This window comes from Cibotium barometz, chromosome 23 (genome assembly GCF_041138505.1).
Source record: "Cibotium barometz isolate CiBa-2024 chromosome 23, ASM4113850v1, whole genome shotgun sequence".
Taxonomy (NCBI): Eukaryota; Viridiplantae; Streptophyta; class Polypodiopsida; order Cyatheales; family Cibotiaceae; genus Cibotium; species Cibotium barometz.
Genome location: NC_141068.1, coordinates 44,357,638 through 44,380,749, shown reverse-complemented (window position 1 = coordinate 44,380,749; position 23,112 = coordinate 44,357,638). Strand labels below are relative to the sequence as shown.

At 44.6% G+C, this 23,112-nt stretch overlaps 1 protein-coding gene across 1 annotated transcript in view; it reads right to left on the bottom strand.

Annotated features, from left to right (window-relative positions):
• The window catches only part of LOC147625990 (vacuolar protein sorting-associated protein 32 homolog 2-like), a 43,886-nt gene that overhangs the window by 9,270 nt on the left and 11,504 nt on the right, over positions 1-23,112 (bottom strand). Inside the window, exons 2-4 of the mRNA XM_086817555.1 lie at positions 8,251-8,350; positions 8,050-8,135; positions 7,752-7,843 (exon numbers count right to left, since the gene is read on the bottom strand). Coding sequence (XP_086673681.1) covers positions 7,752-7,843; positions 8,050-8,135; positions 8,251-8,350 — 278 coding nt within the window. The remainder of the gene's footprint in view (positions 1-7,751; positions 7,844-8,049; positions 8,136-8,250; positions 8,351-23,112) is intronic.

Here is a 23,112-nt window from a genome sequence, read left to right as displayed (position 1 = left end):
GAGAATACCTCCAAAGTGTCATGTGGTGTAGTCCGCAACCTCATGACATCGCCCAATTAGAAATCGAAGAGAAGCCGAATCTAAGTCGTACTGCGAGAAGGCGTCAAAACCGAGAGTTAGCTCAGCAAAACAAAAGGAAGCGGAATTTAAAGAAAAAAGCATGGCACAACAAGAACCGGTAGACTTACACCCCACACCCGAGCATTTCAAATCTTTTACCACGGGGGAACGTAAAGTCGTCTACACAAAAGCCCAACGAACGCCTACCAATGGGAGTAGCGGTGTCTACGATGGCCCAGTGGTAGTTAAGAAAATAGAACTAGCAGATCCAGGTGAGGAGTCTAAACCTATTTTTATTGCTCAAGACCTCACCAAAACGGAAGAAGCTACACTTAAGATGCTTCTTAAAGAATTCAAGGACATATATACCATGATATGAAGGGTGTTCCACCCAATGTGGTGCAACACACAATTTCAATGATTAGCACTGCTAAACCAGTCCAGCAACGTCCCTACCCAATGAATCCTAAGTATGCAAAGATTATACAAGAGGAAATTGAAAAGCTTATAAAATGTGGATTCATATACCCTATTGAGCACACAGAATGAGTTTCTCCGATAGTCATTGTACCAAAGAAGAATGGGAAACTCAGAGTGTGCGTTGATCTCAAAAAGGTTAATGCAGCCACCAGAAGAGATCATTACCCCTTGCCGAATTCGGAACATGTGCTTGAAAGAGTTGCAGGCAAGGAGGCTTATAGCTTTTTAGACCCGTACTTTGGTTATAATCAGATCACAATTGCAGTAGAGGACCAAGCTAAAACAGCTTTTATAACGGAGTTTGGAGTGTTTGCCTTTCGCGTCATGGCCTTTGGCTTAACCAATGCACCTGCAACATTCCAACGATTGATAAACACAGCCTTTAAGGAATATCTAAGGGACTTTTGTGAAGCCTTCTTAGATGATCTTTGTGTTCATTCCTCTTGGGACGAGCACTTGATGTGTTTACGTATTTGAAAGGTGTAGATTATATCGCATCTCATTGAATCCTTTCAAATGCCAATTTTGGGTTAAACACGTAGTTATTCTAGGACATATAGTGTCCAAAAATGGGATTTCCACCGACGAAAGTAAAATCAAGGTCATTCTGAAATTGCCCCCACCCACCAACTATAAGGGAGTCCAGTGCTTTATGGGCCATGTTGGTTATTATCGAAGGTTTATTTTATTCTTCGCTGAGATAGCTCGACCATTGTACAAGCTTCTCATCGAGTTTATTTGGACCGAAGATTGCGACCGTGCATATGAGTTATTAAAGAAGGCCCTGGCGAGTGCTCCAATCTTGCGAATGCCTAACTGGGATTTAATCTTCCATGTGCATATTGATGCATCAAACTTTGCTATTGGGTGTGTACTAACTCAACCTGGAGAACATAAACTAGACTACCCCATTAGCTTTGCCAGTCGCCAGTTGAACGATGCTGAAATGAACTACACCACTACGAAGCGAGAAGGGTTGGCAATGATATATGCAGTAAAGAAATTTCGTTATTACCTTCTTACCACCAAGTTTGTTTTCTATGTGGATCATCAAGTATCTGGTGAACAAACCATGCTCCACAGGGAGAATCACACAATGGTTGTTGATTCTTCTTGAGTTTGATTTCACTGTTGTTGTGAGACCTAGCAAAAAACATGTCATGGCTGATCATTTGTCTAGCATATCTAATGGTGAAGCTCCTACGGGAGTTGATGATGACTTAACTGACACTTCCTTGTTCATGGTGGAGACAATGCCTGAATGGAGTAAGAAGATTGTTAACTTCCTGGTTAATGGTTTTCCACCCAAAGAGCTTCCTAAAGATCTAGCTCAAAAGCTGATCAAGGAATGCGAACCCTATTGCCTAATGGCCGGGACTCTTTATAAAAGAGGAAAGGATGACGTTCTTAGGCGTTGTGTTCGATAGGATGAGTATCTATATATTTTGCAAGAGACACATATGGACGTAGCCGGTGGTCACTTTTCAGGAGACTTAACTGCACGAAAGATGTTGCAATCAGGGTATTGGTGGCCCACTATGTTCCAAGATGCATCACTTTTTGTGAAGGGTTGTGATGAATGCCAACGCTACAAGAAACCCCAGCGGAAAGATCAAATGCCCCTACATCCAATTAAAGTAAACCAACCGTTTGAAAAGTGGGGTTTAGACTTTGTAGGTCCAATTAGCCCAGCGGCCCGTAACACACAATCTCGCTATATTATTGTGGCCACTGACTATGTGACCAAATGGACTAAAGCGAAAGCGACACGTAAGGCAGATGGGAGGACAACAGCCAAGTTCCTCTTTGAAAATATAATCACACGCTTCGGTTGTCTTTTTGAACTTGTGAGCGACAATGATACGCATTTTATAAATGAAGTGATTAAGGAGCTCACAACAAATTTCATGATATCCCATTATAAATCTACTCCTTATTATCCGCAAGCGAATGGCCAAGCCGAGAGTACCAACAAGACCTTAATCTCTATTCTGACAAAGACAGTTGAGGCTCATCGCACGGATTGGGATCTAAAGCTTACGTCAGCTTTATGGGCCTATCGTACTACGTACAAAGTGGCTATTAATTGCACACCATTCAAGATGGTATATGGCCAAGAAGCAGTCATGCCGTGGGAATTTGTCATTCCTAGTCTTCGTGTTGCTACTCAAGAGGGCTGGGATGGTAATCCCTTAGTAGAGCGTTTATATATCCTTGAGCGGTTTGACGAAGAAAGACAATTGGCGGTGTACAATGCCCTTGTAGAGAAGGATAGAAGGAAGAAATGGTTTGATCGCCACTTGAAAAACAAGAACATCAAAGTTGGGGATAAAGTCCTGATGTATGGAGTGCGTAACGAAAAGAAGAAGCTAAAATATGCTGGTAAGGGACCGTACAGAGTATGTGAAATTACCCCGCAAGGTACCATCCGAGTGGAGACTCTCGACGGAGTTGAAACCGTTGGATTGCTCAATGGGAGTAAATTCAAAAGATACTATGACCCCCTAAGCCAAGAGGAATTACATGCAATCCATCAGAAGAAGGCAGCTAAAGAACAAGCTGAGCTTAAGAAGATACAAGCGAGAGTTGAAGCTAAAGAACGTCAGCAACGTGTTAGGCGCCAACGAGAGGCCAACTTGGGGATTGCGCAAGCATTTTTCGAGGAAGCAGAGAAGGATTCACTAGAATCTGACCCGCCTCTACAATACCCAATTGAGCTACAGAGTCCTTACGGGAAGGTGCTATATAATGCATTATTGGATACGAGAGCTCAACACAATTTGTTGTCATATGGAGTGTGGTGTCAACTTGGAAAACCACCCTTATCCAAGAGTACCATCCAAGTTAAGGGTATCAATAAGAAGAAAACCACTGTCTCGGGAATTCTGCACACTCCTGTTGCCTATGACAAGGGGACTGTGGTTCAAAGCTTTTTGGTTATGCCTGCTGGTACCATGGAGGGAACTGTAAACTTAGGACGCAAATGGATGTTAGCCACCAAGTGCAATATTGATTGGGCAACCAGGCGAGTTACAACGCAAGAACCAGCTCTCAACCTGACCACTCAGGTATCTGCACCTAAGCCATCAACTCTAGACAAAACGCTAGATAAGAAAAAATCACAAAGTCAAGTGGCTACACCATCTTTGATTGTTTGCCACCCCTCTAACGCTTCAACGCCAAGAGTGGAGACAGGCAATGTGGTCCCCAAGGAAGAGTACATACAAATGGGTCCCAAAAGCTTCGTTAACGGCTACCTCTACTGCTCAATCTCATTCAGACAAGAAGCCTCGTAGTAGGAAAGCAGCTACCCACCCTAGAAAAGACAAGGTAACATCACATTGGATTCCTAAAATATTATTAGCAGCCCAAGGATACTACGAAGGGAATGACCAGATTTGGATCTCCCTAAACATAAGCTGAATTCCTCTGCATCGCCTGTAAAATCTTGTAAGCCAAAACCCCAACGACAATTCAAGACCATGGTAAGGGAAAGGTAACGAAGTACTCCACACCACTTCTTCCAGAGCTAGTTTGGATTCCCAAACGATATCGATCGATACCACCTAGTCAGGAAGGGGGGAGTCACAGGAAGCTTCTAGCTCCTCATGCCATTCACACGTTGATATAGAAGTTTCTGCACGCTCTACACCTACCCTTGTCAATACCCACGAAGAAACCAATGAGTCTACGTCTCCCCTTGTAAATGTATCGTCGGAAGCCATATCCTCCGTTCGTTCATGGGAGTGTACACTACCATCTCTGCAACTTGATGTGGCCACAAGAGTCATAAAAAGCTATCTGCCCACATCACCACCTATAACCCACTGGACAAATTGGTTCCAAGGGGCTACAACATCATTGCAAAAAAAATGATCTACCCAAGGAAGGAGGGAGCATGTACTCACGTTCGACATTCTATTGCTTCCTCCCTAACCTTCTCCCCTGACCATGTAACTCCCAAATTCGAGAGAATGTATATATATAGCTTCATACACGAAAAAGAAAAGAAAAGAAAAAAAAATAGTAAAAAGAGCAAGAGCACATTAAGAGGAGAGTTATCCGCACACAATTAGAAACAAGATTGACCTGTCTTCATGAACCTACTGATGCTATATCTGTGTTTGCAGATATGGCAGATGCACGATCATCACACTTCATCCACTCCCACCTTTGGTGAGAGGTATCATCTGTACCTTTCTCAGATATTTCACATGTGCTATCTTGTAATTAAAACCGAATTGGGTCATATAGATGTACTAGCCAGCGACGGAAATGTTGAGGAATTAGAATGGCTAATTCGTCTATTGACCACGACTGACCCCTACTCCGTAGAGGACGTATCCCCGATAGCCCAAGTCTTTACTTTTCCACAGGATGACTATCCTCGCATAGTTACATTCTTGACGAGTCTATGTGGATGGGAGGACGAAGAAGATATATCTGACGATGAATGAACGGATAAGACTCATGGCACTACCGAGACTGATTTTATTTATTTGGATGATGCGGATAGAGGCTTAGCCTTAGGGCTACAGCCAGAACTCTACAACATCCTCTTACCTTGATCCTCAGTATTAGTGTGGTGACTGGTAGGTAGGTTAGTGTTTTCAAGTTGTTTCTAGTTTTGTGTCCTTAAACGAGTCCTTATTTTTTCCCACTGATGTGCCTCTCGAGGTATAGTGCTTGTTAGTTAATTATACAGGTTGAAAAGTTTGAGGTGGGTTTGCTTTCATAGTCCTGGGACTACCGCAATGTTCATACATGGATATCTACATCAAATTGCGGGTATTTCTCATCGAATCAAGGAGATCTCCAAAATACAGGTGTAATTCTTTCATGCCCACTCTCTTTCATTTTTACTGTTTAATTAATTGCATGAACTATAATGCATGACCACATGGAATTTGTCAAGCACTACTTAGTTTTTGAAGTTGCCTAAGGTGTTAGTGTAAATCATTAATTGAGTTTAACCTTATTTTAGAAATTATTGAGAATGCATGATGTCTTTAGTTAACCTTGGAATATGGTTGTCTTAGGTCTAGAATTAAAACCATCTTAATGCTTGAACAACCTGGCCGTGTGTGTTGACCTCTAAGACGTAGCTTCTACTCCTTTGTCGAAAGGATGTAAGAACGCATGATAATTTGGGAGCAAAAATCCAAAGAGAAATAAAAAATAAAAAGAAAGGCCTACAAAAAATGGCAATGTATGTCTGTTATGTGCTTTCATGTCGACCTATCGCCCTATTGACACTTGGTAGGAGAGGAGTATTCCACTCCAGACCGATGCCCTGGGTTGGTAGAGGGTAGCCTTGCCTAAGGTGAGACGCACCTCGAATTTCATCAGGATAAGGGTTAGGATCGGCCGGCCATGTGAGGGCGCCCATGTGTGAACGGCCAGGTCACATATAAAAGTCAAATGTAACCTAAAACCTCTCATTCTCTGAGTGTTGAATACAAGAAGTGCTCTTGCTTCATCTTCTCTATCTCCTTCTCTAGCGTGTGTGTGGGCGTGTGTGTGTGTGAGAGAGAGAGAGAGAGAGTGTGTGTAGCGATCGAGCATTGCGTGGCGGCACGGCAGCGGCGAGGCGGTAGAGCGACGGCGACGGCGGCTCCTCCTTCATCACGGCGCGAGAATCCTTCACGACGGCGGTCTGAGCGGTGAGTGACACACCATTGCTCCCTGATTTGAGCTTGTTGGTTTCCTGGTTGTGTGCTTGCAGCCATTCGTGGCTCACACACGGTGCTTGGCAAGTCCCTAGCTCCGACACGTGCGGCAAGAGCGCACACCCCCCCTTGTTCCTCCACTCATCCTTGTATCGTGGTATCCAGGCTGAGCAGCTGGGGGCTTGCCGCTTCATACCCCATGATCCCCACCTAGGGACTCTATACCCCATGGCCACCCTCATTCGGGCTCCACCGGGATACTTGATGTTGGAGAACCACTTGGCTGTGTTTTCTTGTCTAGACCAAAAATAGCTACCTTTGTATTGTGCGTTTCCCACCCACCCTTACTTCATCGTACAGGGATGATACCCTTGACTTTGTGGTGGCATGGATGATCCCACAGGTGCTGAATTGGCGACATGGGCTGTGATACCCTGGGATCATCTAGGCTCTAATACCAACGTCACAAGCGGCAACGTTACCATGGGATCATCCAAGTCTAATACCAATGTCACATGTGGAAGAACTACATGTATTAAGAACTGTGCAGAACGCAAAGCTGGACAAAGAAAAGAGAGATGTTGCTGAAAAGCATTTTCTATGTAAATTCATCAATATATACATAGATCCTGGCCTTGTGGCCTACCAACAGGAATCACTTATGCCTATGACCTATCCCAAAAAATTGGGAGCAGATGATTACAAAAGGGAATGAACTATTTATAGGCTCCCTAAATACCCCTATATACAGTCAACCAACGTAGAACAAGCATAAAACGCAATATAATGCCAAACTGCCTAGAAATGCCTCCTTTTGACTCCTTTTGATTGCCTTGGTAAAATACCTGGGATGTTTACTGCCCCAAAGATTCCTAACCACAGCCTAAAGTTGGGGATTGAGCATGTCCACATGCTGTGCATGTGACAAGCTCTCTTCCAAATGGTTACCTACATACATCATCTACACACTTTGGATACAGACCATCCATCTTCCACAAAAAGCGTTCTCCAGACAATTTGCAAAGCAATGGCAAAGTTGGGCTCGTTACTCCTGTGTTTTGCATTGGTATACTCACGGAACCTCCAAATAGACTATATGCCCCCTTTTCAATACAGCTTGGACACCCTCCTTCTAGACCTCACCTAATCGCATCATTCACAAAGGTCTTGGTTAGCTACACATTAGTAGGACCTGGCTACTCCCGCAGACCTTCCCACAAAACTTCACTTCTACAAGGAGCACTTCCTTAGAGTTTTCGACAATGGATTAATTGAGGAACCCAAGTATCTCAATTGACAAATGTCACATGCCATGTGGATAGCATTGCCCAATTTAAGACTGAAAAGTGGCTTCACAATGGCTCGAGATGTCACGAACCCAGACATTTCCCGGTATGAAAGGTCCACCAGAATGTCTAAATATTGGAAAGTACAAGCTTTGGGAATGGGGGATTAGGTTTTTTTAAAAAGCACCTAGAAGCAAAGGCGCCTGAGATGGTTTCTTCAACGCAGAAATGGGTATTGGAACAAGTGTGAACTTACATTGCCTTTTGCATAGATTTCATAGCCGTTGCACCATTGCGGAGAGCATCCACTGTTTCCGTAGTTGCCTTCGCTCCTTCTAACAAGATCATCTGGGACAAAAGAGCAAAGATAGACAAAACATAGAACTATTCATTTAATGGAGAATTAGTTGTTTAAAAAAATAGCGGGACACAGATTCTACAAACACTTTCCTATCGAATTTTGCAAAGTATCAAGCCCCTATTCTATGGCTCCACCGTAAAAATGCACGCATGCCTGCTCATCTGTGCATGCACACAAATAATGACAATCTAACCTGGTCATGTATGCGTAGCTGGAAGTTGCCGAGTTGTTCAACTTGTGACTCATACAGTTTCTTCTTTTTCAGGCACTGAATTGCCGCTGCATGCGTGTGTCATGGTGGCATGACAAGCAAAGCATGTAATACCATGGTAAGAAATCAACAGCAAAAAAAGAACCAACGCACACCAAGTTGTTTTGTAAAAAAACACGGTACCTCTTTTATTTTTGAGACGAGTATACTCTTTGGCCTTCTCAACCTCTTGGGATATTTTTTTTTGCAACACCCTCTCTTTTTTCTCCAGCATCTCTAGAGACTGCATATAAGAGCAACACAAACACGAACACAACACATGATAACTATGCCAGAATGACTGCTGAAAAAGGGACCAAGATATGAAGCTTCCAAAACATCATGATGTAACTTCCCAAAAATCTACTGCAATTGAACATGCCAAGTCAAAATGCATGCATGCTCTTTGATGTTCAGTGCATCTCTAACAAACAGAAGGTGCACCTGTGGCTCACCTCAGTAAACTAACAGGCAATCCATGTGGAATCAATCCACAGAAAAGTGTAACCTTCAGGCTCGTGCCAAAACTCCACAACATGCATTACTTACGTGAGTGCCATATGAATATGGTAAGCAAGCATTGGAGGCCAGATAGGCACCATTAGAACACCCAGAGCTATGAACACCCCAAAGCCAGATGCCCAAGTGTGGAGTCAGTTGGCAGTTAGCCAGTTGGAAGTGCCAGCTATGGCATTGTGTGCACTGTGCTGGCCGACCAGCCAAAACCAATCCTAGACCAGTCCTGGACTCCTGCATATGCATATGAATAGGCAACTGAGGGGCGAATGAGAATATTCAATGCCAGATCTGCAGAGTCAAAGTCATATGCAGCAATGGAAGTGCCTGGATCAGCAAGAAGGCAGCCCCAATATGTAGATCACAACCATGCACAAGTATTGGAACAGCAGTAGCCTTTCATTCATCCATAAAGCTCAACCCTAGCATTTTAGGAGTCAGGATCTGAGCCATAGTTGCCGTGAAATGCATTTCATACCTCCCCTCAGGCACGAAATGTTTGTCATGTAAAAAATCTCAAATTGACAGGCATTTTTTCCTACTCATTTATGTACTTAGGAGCCAGATATTTGCTATTTTAGCTCTTTTTGAGCAATCCAGTGACCCGTTTAGTTTTGAAATTTGCAAATAATAGGTTGAACTTTGAATCGTGATCCATGAATGTTACAATCTCAAATTTCAGCCCACAGATTAGTCTATTGATGAGGCAATTGTGGATGAGGAAAGGGCTACCATACATGCATCCAAGAGTATGTCAAAATGGTTGGTGAAAACATTATGAGATAGCAAATTAGCTACTCCTTTTCCTAGTAGGACGTGCAAATTCTCATCATACATCTTATTCTTTTTTCATGAATCACCAAGATAAAAGAAAAAGCTGCAAGTGGACACTCTTGTGTCATAACATCTATCCCAATTAAAATCATTGAAAACATGCAACTGAATATCACCTCCCTTAGCATAGAATAGCCCAAGGGACTGAGTGCCCTATAAGTGTGTCACATGCACACCTATTGTACTACGGTGCCACGTGGCCATTATACTTAGCTTCTACTTAGCCAATACACTTGTGCATGTTGTGAGCCTGAAACCGATCCCATCAAGTGGGAAGACTCCGTTGGACACCCACACGCTTAATAGCACAACTTTAAAACCACAATTTGAAATGGACAACTTAATACAACTTGAAATTGAAATGAAATGAAATGGAAAGATGGACACCAGCACTGGGGCCGGAACGGGCCGACCCCCCCCCTCAATATATGATATATTTATTGGGAGTATTTAACAAATACAATGCTCCATGGGTTCCAAGAACCAGATGATGTCCATGTACATATGAAAACAGTACCAAACAAATATGTTCGAAGTTGACGTTCGAAGTAGATACTCGAAGCAGAACGACCACTAGCGTGGTCTAGTCTCTACGGTCCTGTGCCTTCATTGGACTCCGCGGAGAGCGCCTCACTGGTGTTCCGAGACCACGCACAAACAGGCGCTCTCGTACTAACGCCTGGCTCTCCCGATCTCAGCACCTTTGGACCAAGGTTCTCCAATAGAGCTTGGATTACCCGGCACCGAACGGGTGTTGGCCGTTGTCACCAATTGGCCGACCATTTGGTCCATCTCTAGTTTTTGCGTCTCGTTCACTTGAGGCCAGGCCGGTGTCTCATGTGAAGAGGCCAGTATTTTGCTGACATGGATGGGAGCCAGACTGGTGCCACCAGTGTGTTAGCAGGATGGTGTTGTATGGACGGGAGCCAGACCAGTGCCACCCGTGTATGACCTGGACTGTGTTCGACCCATGGGATTGTCACGCCATGGAAGAGCCAGTTTTCATGCCGTGTTTTGCCTATGGGACTGTCACACCATAGGGAGACTCGTGCCTGGAATTATGTCTTACCTATGGGACTGTCACTCCATAGGAAGACCAGGTTTTTATGTTTTTATGTCGTGCCAGTTTTGTGCCGACAGATATTTTGTACTTGTTCCATGAACGGGAGATATGTCCATGTTACTATTTGCACATGCACACATATTTTGCATGTTTGAAACTGTTTTCGCATGACATGTATTTGTGTGTTTGCCTGTTTGACGTGTTACTTACTGAGCGGGGACGCCTGCCAGTGAGTCATGACTGCTCTGTATTCTGACGAGTTTTGCTGCATGTGAACAAGTGGTAAGTATGTCGCACATGTTGTTTTAATGTTTCATATTCTAACCTTTTATTTTATAAGGTTTAATGTTCACACACTTAAAAGTGGGCACCCCCTTTGGGCACCCATTTAGGGGCCAAGGTGGGTGAATGGGAGAGATAGAATTAGGGTTAGAGTTATTCATGTGTGGGAGACATACACAGAGAGAAGCAAGGGAGAGAGAGAGAGAGAGAGAGAGTTGTGGGGATAAGTCAACTCATCAAGATGAGTGTGTGACTCCCCTATCACACATGTATATTGCACTAGTACACATAGTGCACTTAGTACATTAAAAGTACTAAGTGTACTATGTACTATAACTTATGGGCTTGTACACACTATAAGGGTGGGCATAATGCCTTTACCCCAACAACCTCCCACTTAAAGGCAAAGTGCCCTTAAGTAAAGGAAAAGAAAAATCAGCATGTACATGATAATATACAAGGCCATATCAAGGCTGAAACTGGCCTCATCCAATGCCCATCAAGTGTCTGCAATGAGCAAACCGCTCAGGAGGCAAATTCTTTGTCAACAAATCAGCCGGGTTGTCATCCGTGTGAATCTTAACAAGCTGAATTTGCTTGTTCTCTATCACCTCTCTGATGAAGTGATACTTCACATCCACATGCTTCGTCTTTGCATGAAAGACAGGGTTCTTTGCCAACTGGATGGCACTCTGACTGTCACAATGCAACAATGGAATATCCCCTGTATAACCCAAATCAACCACTAACCGAGATAGCCATAATGCCTCCTTGCAAGCCTCTGTGGCTGCAATATACTCGGCCTCTGTAGTAGATAAGGCAGTGCACTTCTGCATCCTGGATATCCATGACACAGCACCTCCTGTGAATGTAAACACATAACCGGTAGTAGACTTCCGGTTATCTGGATGACCGGCATAATCCGAATCCGTGTAACCATGCACTAATGCATCCTGTTTGCCAAAACAAATGCACATATCCTGTGTGCCCTTCAGGTATCTCATGACACCTTTCACTACTTCCCAATGCTTCTTGCCAGGGTTGGCCATGTATCTAGAAACCACTCCCACTGCAAATGCAATGTCCGGCCTAGTAGCAACCATGGCATACATGAGACTGCCACAAGCTGAAGCATACGGAATCTTGGCCATATCAGCCCTGTCACTATCCGACTGTGGGCTGTCCATAGCACTGAGTTTCACATATGGAGGCAAAGGAGTACTAGTCTTCTTCCCCCCGTCCATATTGAACCTCTGCAAGACTTTGCCAATGTATTCCTTCTGAGACAAATACAACACATGCTGATTTCTATCCCGAAGTATCCGCATACCCAAAATGTGATTTGCATCACCCAAATCCTTCATATCAAAGGTTTGATGCAGCCTCTGCTTCAAGGTATCCATCTCCTTACGAGATTTCCCGGCAATCAACATATCATCAACATACAAGATGAGGATCAATAGACTGCCATCCAAAGCTTTCTTGGTGTACAAGCAGTGATCTATGTCACTTCTCCTGAATTTCTGGGATTTCATGAATGTATCAAATTTATGATACCATTCTCTTGGTGCCTGTTTGAGCCCATAAAGACTCTTTTTCAGCTTGCATACAAGCTTCTCCTTTCCACTCACTGCATAACCCTCTGGCTGTTGCATATATATCTCCTCATGGAGATCACCGTGAAGAAAAGCAGTCTTCACATCCATCTGAATCAAGTCCAGATCATCATGTGCAACCAAAGCTAATACAGCTCTAAGTGTGGTCATTTTGACCACTGGAGAGAAGATCTCATCAAAGTCCACACCATATTCTTGCTTGAAGCCCTTAGCCACTAACCTGGCTTTGTATCTTGGCTTTGCATCAGGTGCAACTTTGAGCCTGTATACCCACTTGCATGGCAAAACCTTCTTGCCTGCAGGCAAATGCACCAACTTCCATGTTCCATTTTTGTGCAGAGAATCCATCTCTGACTTCATGGCACGCTCCCAAAGAGCCTTGTCTGCCCTCTGTAAAGCCTCCTTATAACATGAGGGCTCCCCACAGTCAGTAAGCATCAAGTAGTCAACCCCTGGAACAAACCTGTCAGGGGCTCTGGAGGATCTTGTGGACCTCCGTACCCAATGACCATCATTTGCAGGTTGCTGTCCAACCTACATATCACCCATTGGTGGCTCCTGTTCCATGCCATAAGGCTGAAATATCATGCCCGGTATCTCCTCTAACTATGGTATATCCATAGGGATATCTTCTGCCATCTCTGGCTGTCCATTTGGACCATTTTCAGCACCATTTAAGGGCTGGTTTTCCTGCTGTAATGGCTGATTTACAGCCCTTGGTTGTTGTCCATGATGTCCATCATCATCAAAGATGACTCTGCTAGGCTCCTGTTGCCTTGCAGGCTCCTTATACATGCATGTTTCATCAAAAATGACATCATTGCTGCGTATGATCTTTCTATTCACGGGATCCCAAAGTCTATACCCCATTTCACCTCTGTCACCATATCCTAGGAATATGCATTTGTGAGACTTAGGATCAAGTTTGGTGCGCATTTCCCTGCGTATGTGCACGTACGCAACGCAACCAAACACTTTCAAGTGCTTGTATGACGGAGGCTTCCCTGTCCATACTTCTTCTGGCACTTTCCCACCAAGCCTCGTGTTAGGTGACCTGTTTATAAGGTGTACGGCTGTCATAACAGCTTCAGCCCAAAAACCATGAGGTAATGCAGCATGTGACAACATAGAACGGACCTTCTCCTGAATGGTCCTGTTCATCCTCTCTGCTGTCCCGTTTTGTGGAGGATCATAAGGAGTAGAGAGCTCCCTCTTGATGCCTTTAGCATCACAAAAGTCCTGAAACTGTTTGGACATATACTCTCCACCATTGTCGGAACGCAAAGCCTTCAGTGTTTTGCCAGTTTGATTCTCAACATGAGCAACAAACTTCTAAAACACTGAGAATGTATCACTCTTCAAACGAAGAGGATAGACCCACACCTTGCGTGTGGCATCATCAATAAAAGACACAAAGTATTTTGCCCCTCCCAAAGAAAACTGAGGCATCTCACATACATCTGTATGCACAAGCTCTAACTGATCATCTTTCTGTCCAAGAGCTTTCTTGCGGGGGCACTGTAGTTGCCTACCATATATACAATGCTCACAAAACTGAAAACTTGAAAACTTTAGAGAAGGCAAGTAACCCAAACGAGACAATTGCTCCATTCCCTTGACACTCATGTGTCCCAACCGGCTATGCCACATAGAAATTTCCGGCAACTCGGTTGCATTTACATTAGCATGGTGACAAACACCTGCATGCATAAAGTAAAGAGTGTCCACCTTAGAGCCTCTGGCAACAACCAGTGAGCCCTTACTAATTTTCCACTTTCCACGACTAAATGTGGTAACATAATCAGCATCATCAAGCTGTCCAGTAGAAAGCAGGTTTTTCTTGATCTCAGGCACATGCCTGACATCATGGAGCATAAGCTGTGAGCCATCTGCAAACACAAGCCTCACATCACCTCTGCCAAGAATCTTGCATGCATGGTTATCACCCAAATAAACCACTCCTTCATTGCCAGCAGTATACCTGACAAACAAGTCTCTGCAACCTGTGACATGAAAGGAGGCACCTGAATCAATGATCCATGAGTGCATACCATGACCACCTGTAAGAAGTGAATGGGCATCAAGTGAAGAAGTAAATAGGACCTCATCCTCACTGTCACCTGAATCATGCGTGTAGTAGGCATAATACCTCTATGACCAGCATATGGTGGAGCATGACATTCGTCCATAACCTTTGGACGCAAATCCTTCACCACACATAAGCAATTATCCTTCATAAGATAACCCTCGTTGATAACATAAGAGGTATGTGAATGACCAGCCAACAAATCAGTCCATATATGGCAAAAATCAGCATCCAAATGATACAAATCTCTCATAGCAGATAAGTCTCCATGAGAGGCCACTGAGATTGCAGCAACATAAGGCCTCCTGGATAGTGCATCGACCACCACATTTTTCTTTCCTAGAGTATGCACAATCTGAAAATGAAACATGGAAAGAAAGTTTGCCATTCTCATCTGCTTCTCTGAAAGCTTTGTTTGAGATAGAAAGTATCTCAAGCTTTGATGATCTGTCTTGACTACAAATTCAGTCCCAAGAAGGTAATGTTTCCATATCTTTAAGGCGTGAATTACAGCCAAGAGCTCTTTCTCATAGATATCCATATGAAACTCAGCATCATGCAAACGACGGCTCTCGTATGCAACTGCATGCCCTTCTTGATTTAGGACAGCTCCTATGCAATCACCACAAGCATCACATTCAACCACGAATGACTTGTGCAAGTCAAGAACAATCAAAACAGGTCCACATATGATAGCATGCTTGAGCTGCAAGAAAGCATCATGTTCCTTTGAAGTCCATTTGAAAGCAATTTTCTTCTTCGTGAGATCATGTAGAGGAGTGGCAATCATAGCAAAATGCCTTATGAAACGCCTATAATACGAACATAATCCCAGAAAACTACGTACTTGATGTACGTTTTGCAATTCGGGCCAATTGCGAATGGTCTCTATCTTTGCAGGATCCATTGTAACTCCATCCTTGGATACAATATGACCCAGATAATGAATCTCTGAAAGGAAGAACTCACTTTTCTTGGCATTAATGAAAAGTTTATGCTTCCGCAACTCTTCGAACACTGTGACCAAATGAGTTCTGTGTTCCTGCTCATTCTTGGAGAAAACCAAGATATCATCAAAGAATACTCCTGTGAATTTGAGATGGGGTCGAAATATCCTATCCATCATACGATTAAAAGTAGCAGGAGCATTGGTGAGACCAAAAGGCATTACCAAAAATTCATATAATCCAAAGGCTGTCCTGAATGCAGTTTTATGAACATCTTGTGGCACCACTCGTATCTGGTGATAACCACTCTTCAGATCAAGTCGGCTGAAACAAGCCGAGCAATCAAGCTTATCCAAAATATCATCAATTCGCGGAATTGGGAATCTGTTCTTGATGGTAAGCTTGTTTAAAGCTCTATAGTCCACACACATACGGAATGATCCGTCCTTCTTTTGAACAAGAAGCACAGGAGAGCAGTAAGGTGAGGAACTGGGCTGAACCAAACCTTTCTCTAAAAGCTCATTTACCTACTTCATGATTTCTTCTTGTTGTGCAGCACTCACTCGGTATGCGGGTTTGTTGGGTGGAGAACTACCTGGCACAAGATCTATACGATGATCTTCGGGCCTTTGGGGAGGTAATTCACCTGGCAATGAATCAGCAAAACAGTCGTTGAATGCATGAAGAAAATTCAGCCTATCATTAGACATAGCATCCACATTTTGATGATTTGGCACAAGGCTATCACGAACAAAAACCAAGTAAGCAGAAAGACTCTTTTTCATTGCTTTATTAATTTGGATGTGTGATACAAGTTGTGGATGAAATCCCCTTCTTTGCCAACATCAATAAAATGCATGCGGCCTTTATGCATAAAAGAAATCATATTGGACTTGTAGTCTTTGCGGGGCTCAAGCCTATGGTGCCACGGCTTGCCCAACAATACATCACATCCATTCAGTGGAGCAACTAGGAAATGCTCATTATCAAGGTAGCCCTGGATATGGATGCGCAACTTCCCTATCAATGGGGTAACCTGCACCTCTTTACCAATAAATGCAGCTTCGGCTTCAATCTGAGGTCCCATGTTCTCAACCTCAATACCCAATGCAGCTGCCGTTTGCATAGAGATGAAGTTGTCAGTTGCACAGTCATCAAACATGAATAAGACGGGCTGATCCTTGATTTGCCCCCAAGCCTTGCAAACCATTCGCTCTTTTGCATAATGACCTGTATTTCCTTGCACATCAGGAACTGCATGTACATTAGCCTTGGTCTGCTTGTCCTCGTGCTTTGGTTTGCGATCTAGGCATTGTCGAAACAAGTGGTCATTGCTACCACAAGAAAAGCATTTTTCATCCTTGGCATATTGCTCTCTTCGCTCCGGGGTTAAGCCGAATTTGTTCTTCCTTGGGCCCTGGTCTTTAGATGTGTTATTTTCAGCTTTACCACCCTTGTAGGTCTCCCGGAAGTTCTTTTTAGGTGGCTGTCCACCCTTTTGCAGATTTGGGACAGCCTTGTCTTCCCCTTGGAACCTCCTTGATCCTGCTTAATCTTGAGTACCAATTGCTCCGTAGCAAGAGCAGAAGCTGTGAGCTGTTGCAAAGTATGTTTCGGGTGCAATTCAATGCCCGATCGATATGCTGGTTGCAGTCCAGAACGAAACTTCCTCTTTCTTTCATCCTCAGTGATTTGCATAAAGGGAGTTACTTCCAGCAACACTTTCCAGAACTTATTAACATACTGTTGCACGCTTTCATTATCTCTTTGAAGAAGCTTTTTTTGGTGTGGAAAAAGCTTGTTTGAGCGGGCTGTTTTGGAGCAAGCAGTGGAGAGAGAAAGCACAAGGTGCTGAAGCTGAGAGAGGAAGCTTTTGGAAGGAAGTTTTTTTGGAGTGAAGGAAGCCGAGTGAAGCTGGCTGATTTGTGGAGGAATTTTTGTATTATTGTGAATAAGTATGCGGTCTTTGATTATCTGGTGGAGTACAGAGTTTTGAGGTATCTCTGTGTGGTGTTTCGTGTTGGTTGTTGGTGCCCTTGCTTTGTGCTGTCTTTCTGGTGTGGGTGGTGTGGTGAACTGTGAGAGAAGTGTTCTAGTCTCAATGGCTGGTGGTGCCCCCATTGGTGTTAGTATTTCCAAGGCTGTTGGATGGACAGCTATAGAGGTAGGTGATTCCGTGTCCGGAATTTTCAACAGATGGCACATGGAGAAGTCCAATTTTATGAGAGATCAATGCACATGTGACATGCCTGGGCCCTATTAACATCGAGACCTCATCGATGATGTTGATACTTTAGGGGTATGAAAGAGGTACCCCCTATATACATACAAAATCTTGAGCATTGTCATCAAACAAAGTCTAGTATGGAGAAGAATATAACTTTACGAGAGATCTCAAGGCATAAGACTCCAACCTGTCCCACTTTTGAGTGAGAGTTTGCTCTGCATTTGGTGGCAAGAACTGAGCATAAAATCTGTCCTTGAATTCCTTCCAAGTGCTAATGGGATCCTTGGTGATCTTTTCAGTGATCCACCAATGAGCAACAGTCCCTTTCAAAAACATGCTAGCATGGCGTACTTTTGACTTTTCGGTGAAGTCCTCATCGCTAAAAGCAATGTCGAACTTTGCCACAAATGCTAACACTTTAGAAGCATCATGTTCACCATGAAAGACATCAAACTTAACAGATTTGTCACCTACTTTGAATTCCTTGAGCTTTCTGGCATGAGGCTCATGGTCTCCTCTTTTTCTTTTCCCCTTATCCAATGGGGCAGCCCTTTCTGCATGGGCTCCATGGACCGTCATAGAAGTTTCATGAGGCACGGTGGCATGTGCTCCACGAACTTGAAACTCAGATGCATGTGACTTACCTGCATATGGCAATGTCTCTCCATGAGACAACTCAGAAGGCAAAATTTTTCTGGAAGCAGACCTCTCACCCTTACCATGGAATTCATGTCTTGCATGCATGTGACTTTCATGCCCTCCATGAGCACTGGCATACATATATCTATCAGGCTTTGTGCCTTGTGGAGAAGATGCATGTCGAGAGGTGACTGTCACCTCTTCCTTTTGCATAAAAGATTTCAACCTTTGAGATGTGGGATCTCCATGCTTTAGACGAGGTGGATTTCTGAATTTCAGCTCTCCGTCATCCCCCTCTTTAATATCACCTTTGCGGAGGAGGTAGGCAAGTGCCAACTCCCTTGGTTTCTTGCCCACTTCCCGTGCCATTGATTCAAAAGTTACATCTACCATTGCATCAACCTTTCTAGCTTCAATAGCACTTTGCACATGGGGATCTTCATGCAAAAACTTTAACTCTTGCTCTTGAGCCTGCAAAAGTTTTCTCATATGTTCCATTTCAGCCCTCATAGCATCAGGCTCTTGTTCAAGCATAACTGTCTTTCCTGGAGACAGTTGACTCTTTGATTCACTATCATTAACCCTTTCAAGGGGCTTGTGTCTTCCTCGCAGGGTATCAGACCCACGAGAGGCACTAGATGGACCCCTCGAATTTGGCACTTCCAAAGGGTTGCCTTGGCTGTCCATTGTGTTTAAAGTGTGCTAAAAGCGGGATGTCCAGTACACAGGTTCGTTTCCCCACTGGGAAGAGGGAAACAACCGTGCTCTGATACCAATGAAACCGATCCCGTCAAGTGGGAAGACTCCGTTGGACACCCACACGCTTAATAGCACAACTTTAAAACCACAAATTTGAAATGGACAACTTAATACAACTTGAAATTGAAATGAAATGAAATGGAAAGATGGACACCAGCACTGGGGCCGGAACGAGCCGACCCCCCCCTCAATATATGATATATTTATTGGGAGTATTTAACAAATACAATGCTCCATGGGTTCCAAGAACCAGATGATGTCCATGTACATATGAAAACAGTACCAAACAAATATGTTCGAAGTTGGCGTTCGAAGTAGATACTCGAAGCAGAACGACCACTAGCGTGGTCCAATCTCTACGGTCCTGTGCTTTCACTGGACTCCGCGGAGAGCGCCTCACTGGTGTTCCGAGACCACGCACAAACAGGCGCTCTCGTACTAACGCCTGGCTCTCCTGATCTCAGCACCTTTGGACCGAGGTTCTCCAATAGAGCTTGGATTACCCGGCACCGAACGGGTGTTGGCCGTATAGGGAGTCGGGAATCCCTTATCAGATTTCACACAAAATACTTTACTTAAATCTGAAATTCACTTACTTGTGGATGGCAGATAGAAGACCAATACCCGTGGTATTTGTGTAGAAGATGTAGCCACCCAGTAGATGTGAAGTCCTCTTGTAGTCGCCAGTGGAGAAGATGTGCAACCTTGTTGAGATGGCACAGCCGCCTTGTAGATAAACTTAGTGTAGCCACCAGGACAAGTACCACCGCAAAGACCACAGCCGCCTGCTGTGAGAGAAGGAGTACTCACTTGCAAGGGAGGAGAGGCCTGGCTGCAGCGTGGAGGAGCCCAGACGTAGCCCGAACTGTGGCAGCCGCCTATGAGAATGGGGGGCAGCCCTGCAGGTAAAACAGGCGCAGCCTATGAACTATAGAAGGTGACAGGCGCCTGTAGATGGTGGGAATGCAGTCGCTTGGGAGAAATGCAGCCGTCTTCTAGAAACCGCCTGCAGTCTGCCAGCCAGCCCCTGTAGAAGTGCATGCGCAGCAGTTCTTGAAGTGGAGGAGGAGGAGGCGCACCCAATGTGTAGGCGCAGCATACAGTCGTACAGCCTTCAGTGCAGTGGGTACAGCCCGTTGAAGGACTAACGCAGCCACTCTAGCCTGTGGAGTCGCCAGCAACGATGGAGAAGGAAGCATGCGCAACCGGCTCAACCGTCAGCAATCGATGGAGCGCAAGGTGATGGAGGCGCACAAAAAATTACATCTTCAAAGGTGGTCGCCCGCTTCTTTTATTAAGGTTGGAGGAAGAGTTAAACAAGATGTGCTGGCTGGCTCCCCACTCTTGCATGTGGGCAGCCAGCTCTTTGGGAGTGTGGGTAGGTGACCATGCACCCACCCCCACACACTCACTTAAGTGGGGCTCCCCACCTTGGCCCCTAAATGGGTGCCCAAAGGGGGTGCCCACTTTTAAGTGTGTGAACGTTAAACCTTATAAAACAAAGGGTTAGAATATGAAACATTAAAACAACATGTGCAATATACTTACCACCTGTTCACATGCACCAAAGCTCGTCAAAATACAGAGCAGACTTCACGACTCACTGGCAGGCGTCCCCACTCCGTAAGTAACACGTCAAGCAGGCAAACACAAAAATACATGTCATGCGAAAACAGTTTCAAACATGCAAAACATGTGTGCATGTGCAAATAGTAACATGGATATATCTCCCGTTCATGGAACAAGTACAAAATATCTGTCGGCACAAAACTGGCACGACATAAAACATAAAAACCTGGTCTTCCTATGGAGTGACAGTCCCATAGGTAAGACACAGTTCCAGGCACGAGTCTCCCTATGGTGTGACAGTCCCATAGGCAAAACACGGCACGAATACTGGCTCTTCCATGGCGTGACAATCCCATGGGTCGAACACAGTCCAGGTCATACACGGGTGGCACCAGTCTGGCTCCCGTCCATACGACACCATCCTGCTAACACACGGGTGGCACCAGTCTGGCTCCCGTCCATGTCAGCAAAATACTGGCCTCTTCACATGAGACACCGGCCTGGCCTCAAGTGAACGAGACGCAAAAACTGGAGATGGACCAAATGTTCGGCCAATTGGTGACAGAGCCCTTGTCCAAGGACATGTCACCAAGCACCATCTAGGTCTGGTGTCCGGCCCAATGTCAGAAGTCATGTGCAGGTCCCACACAAGGCTTCACAATCTCCAACACGGGACAAAGCCCTCCAAGAATTTTCACTTGAAAGTTGGACCACATCTCCTCTCGGCTTCCATAGTTCAAGGGTGGCCCTTGAACTATGGGTTCTTTCCCGTGGCCCCCTTGAGAGGGTTCAAGACCTCCTTTGCCGATAGATTTACAGCCAACCTCTTCCGGGCTTGGTGTGCCTGTTAGAATTTGTGCATCTCACTATTGTGTGGGATTGGACCTTTTTATTGGGCATATATGTAGTTTCACATTTATTAAAGTCGTGGGGGCTATTTGTTGCTGTCGGCCAACTCCATAGGGACAATTGGCCAGCTTCACTCTTCCCTATTTAAAAGCCACTTTCCCTCATCACATTCAACTCAGTTCATTCATTCACAGGCACATTGTTCTACACCATCTACGGGCTGATATTGCCATTGTAAAAGCCTCATAAGATGTTCATTGTCTAATGTCTCCCTCTTTCTGCTTCTCTCCTATGTTTTGAAGGAACTCATAGTGCATGCAAATACAACAGGCTGCATTCTTCCACACCTAGAGCACCAAACCCTTCTTTGCCAAAAAGGAGAAAACAGTCATTTGACATTATAGGCCACCGGTTTGGCTTTCCCCCTCCCCCCCCCCCAAAAAAAAAGCCCGATGTAGCCTCCCTCCTAGAGAAACCAGCCATGAGGAATCCCCACCTTCATTTTTTTTTTGTTCTGTTACTTATTGTAGACAGTGCCGTATCATGCCTCTTGGCGGGATTTCTTATAAAAGAATCTATTCTTGGGGAAAAAAAAGTCCCCAATATCATGTGCACACCCTTCAGGTTGATCGAAGACAAGCTGGCATCATCATCAGCATTACCATCATCATTGGAGGGTGTAGGGCACTAGTTGGCACCCATACAGGTCCTTGGGCAGCAGTTGGCAGCCATACAAGCCCTTTGGGCAGCAGTCGGCAGCCACCTCAGGAACCCTAACAGCACGCGGCCAAGTCATAGTCAATGGTCATCATTTGTTTGGGCAGCATCACAACAAAGAACGGCATTTAAGGGATATTATTGCAAATAGTACTTGTCCAAACTTGGCCGACAACACTTGTGCTGGCCAACCAGCTTCCTCCACACATATATAAGTGATAGGAATCGAGTTCAAAAGTTAAAGTAGTCATTACATCAGCATGAAGTCAACATGCTGAGAGAGGTTTTGGAGGAACGCGAAGATATGGATAGAATCCACACATAAATGTCTATTTTTATTTCGATGTATATGTATATACTTTCCCCTTGCCAGGAGGAAAGATTTTCAGTATTTTGAACGCGTTCAAAATACTATCAGCCTCCATTCGCTTTGCGAGGGGCGCGCGGCGCGTAGCTAGAAGTCAGAAGCCCATAGTACCTGCCCAACTCCCACTAAAGGACCGTGCGAACGGAAAGCGCCGAACGATTCGACGGAAGGGAAGGGGCCTATGTATCTGCATGACCCTCACAGATCTTACTCCACGCCATTTGCGCGCGGAGCCAATCTCCACGGATCCCCTAGCGGATGTGTCTGCCACCACGCAAAATGGGATTGATACTTGTGCGAACCTTTGGGTTTCTAGCCCTCGTAACAGCAATAGAACTACATGCCACAGTATTACCGGCTTTCCGGCATCAACATCATAGATCTGTTAACAGATCTCATCTCAATTGCAATCATTTGCATCATTAATATAGTTGCATTTGCATTCATCTAAATTCATCTCTACAGTAATTAAGTTAATTAAGGCTGTGATTACTACGATCAACCCTCATCATGTAACATTGGTATCAGAGCATCT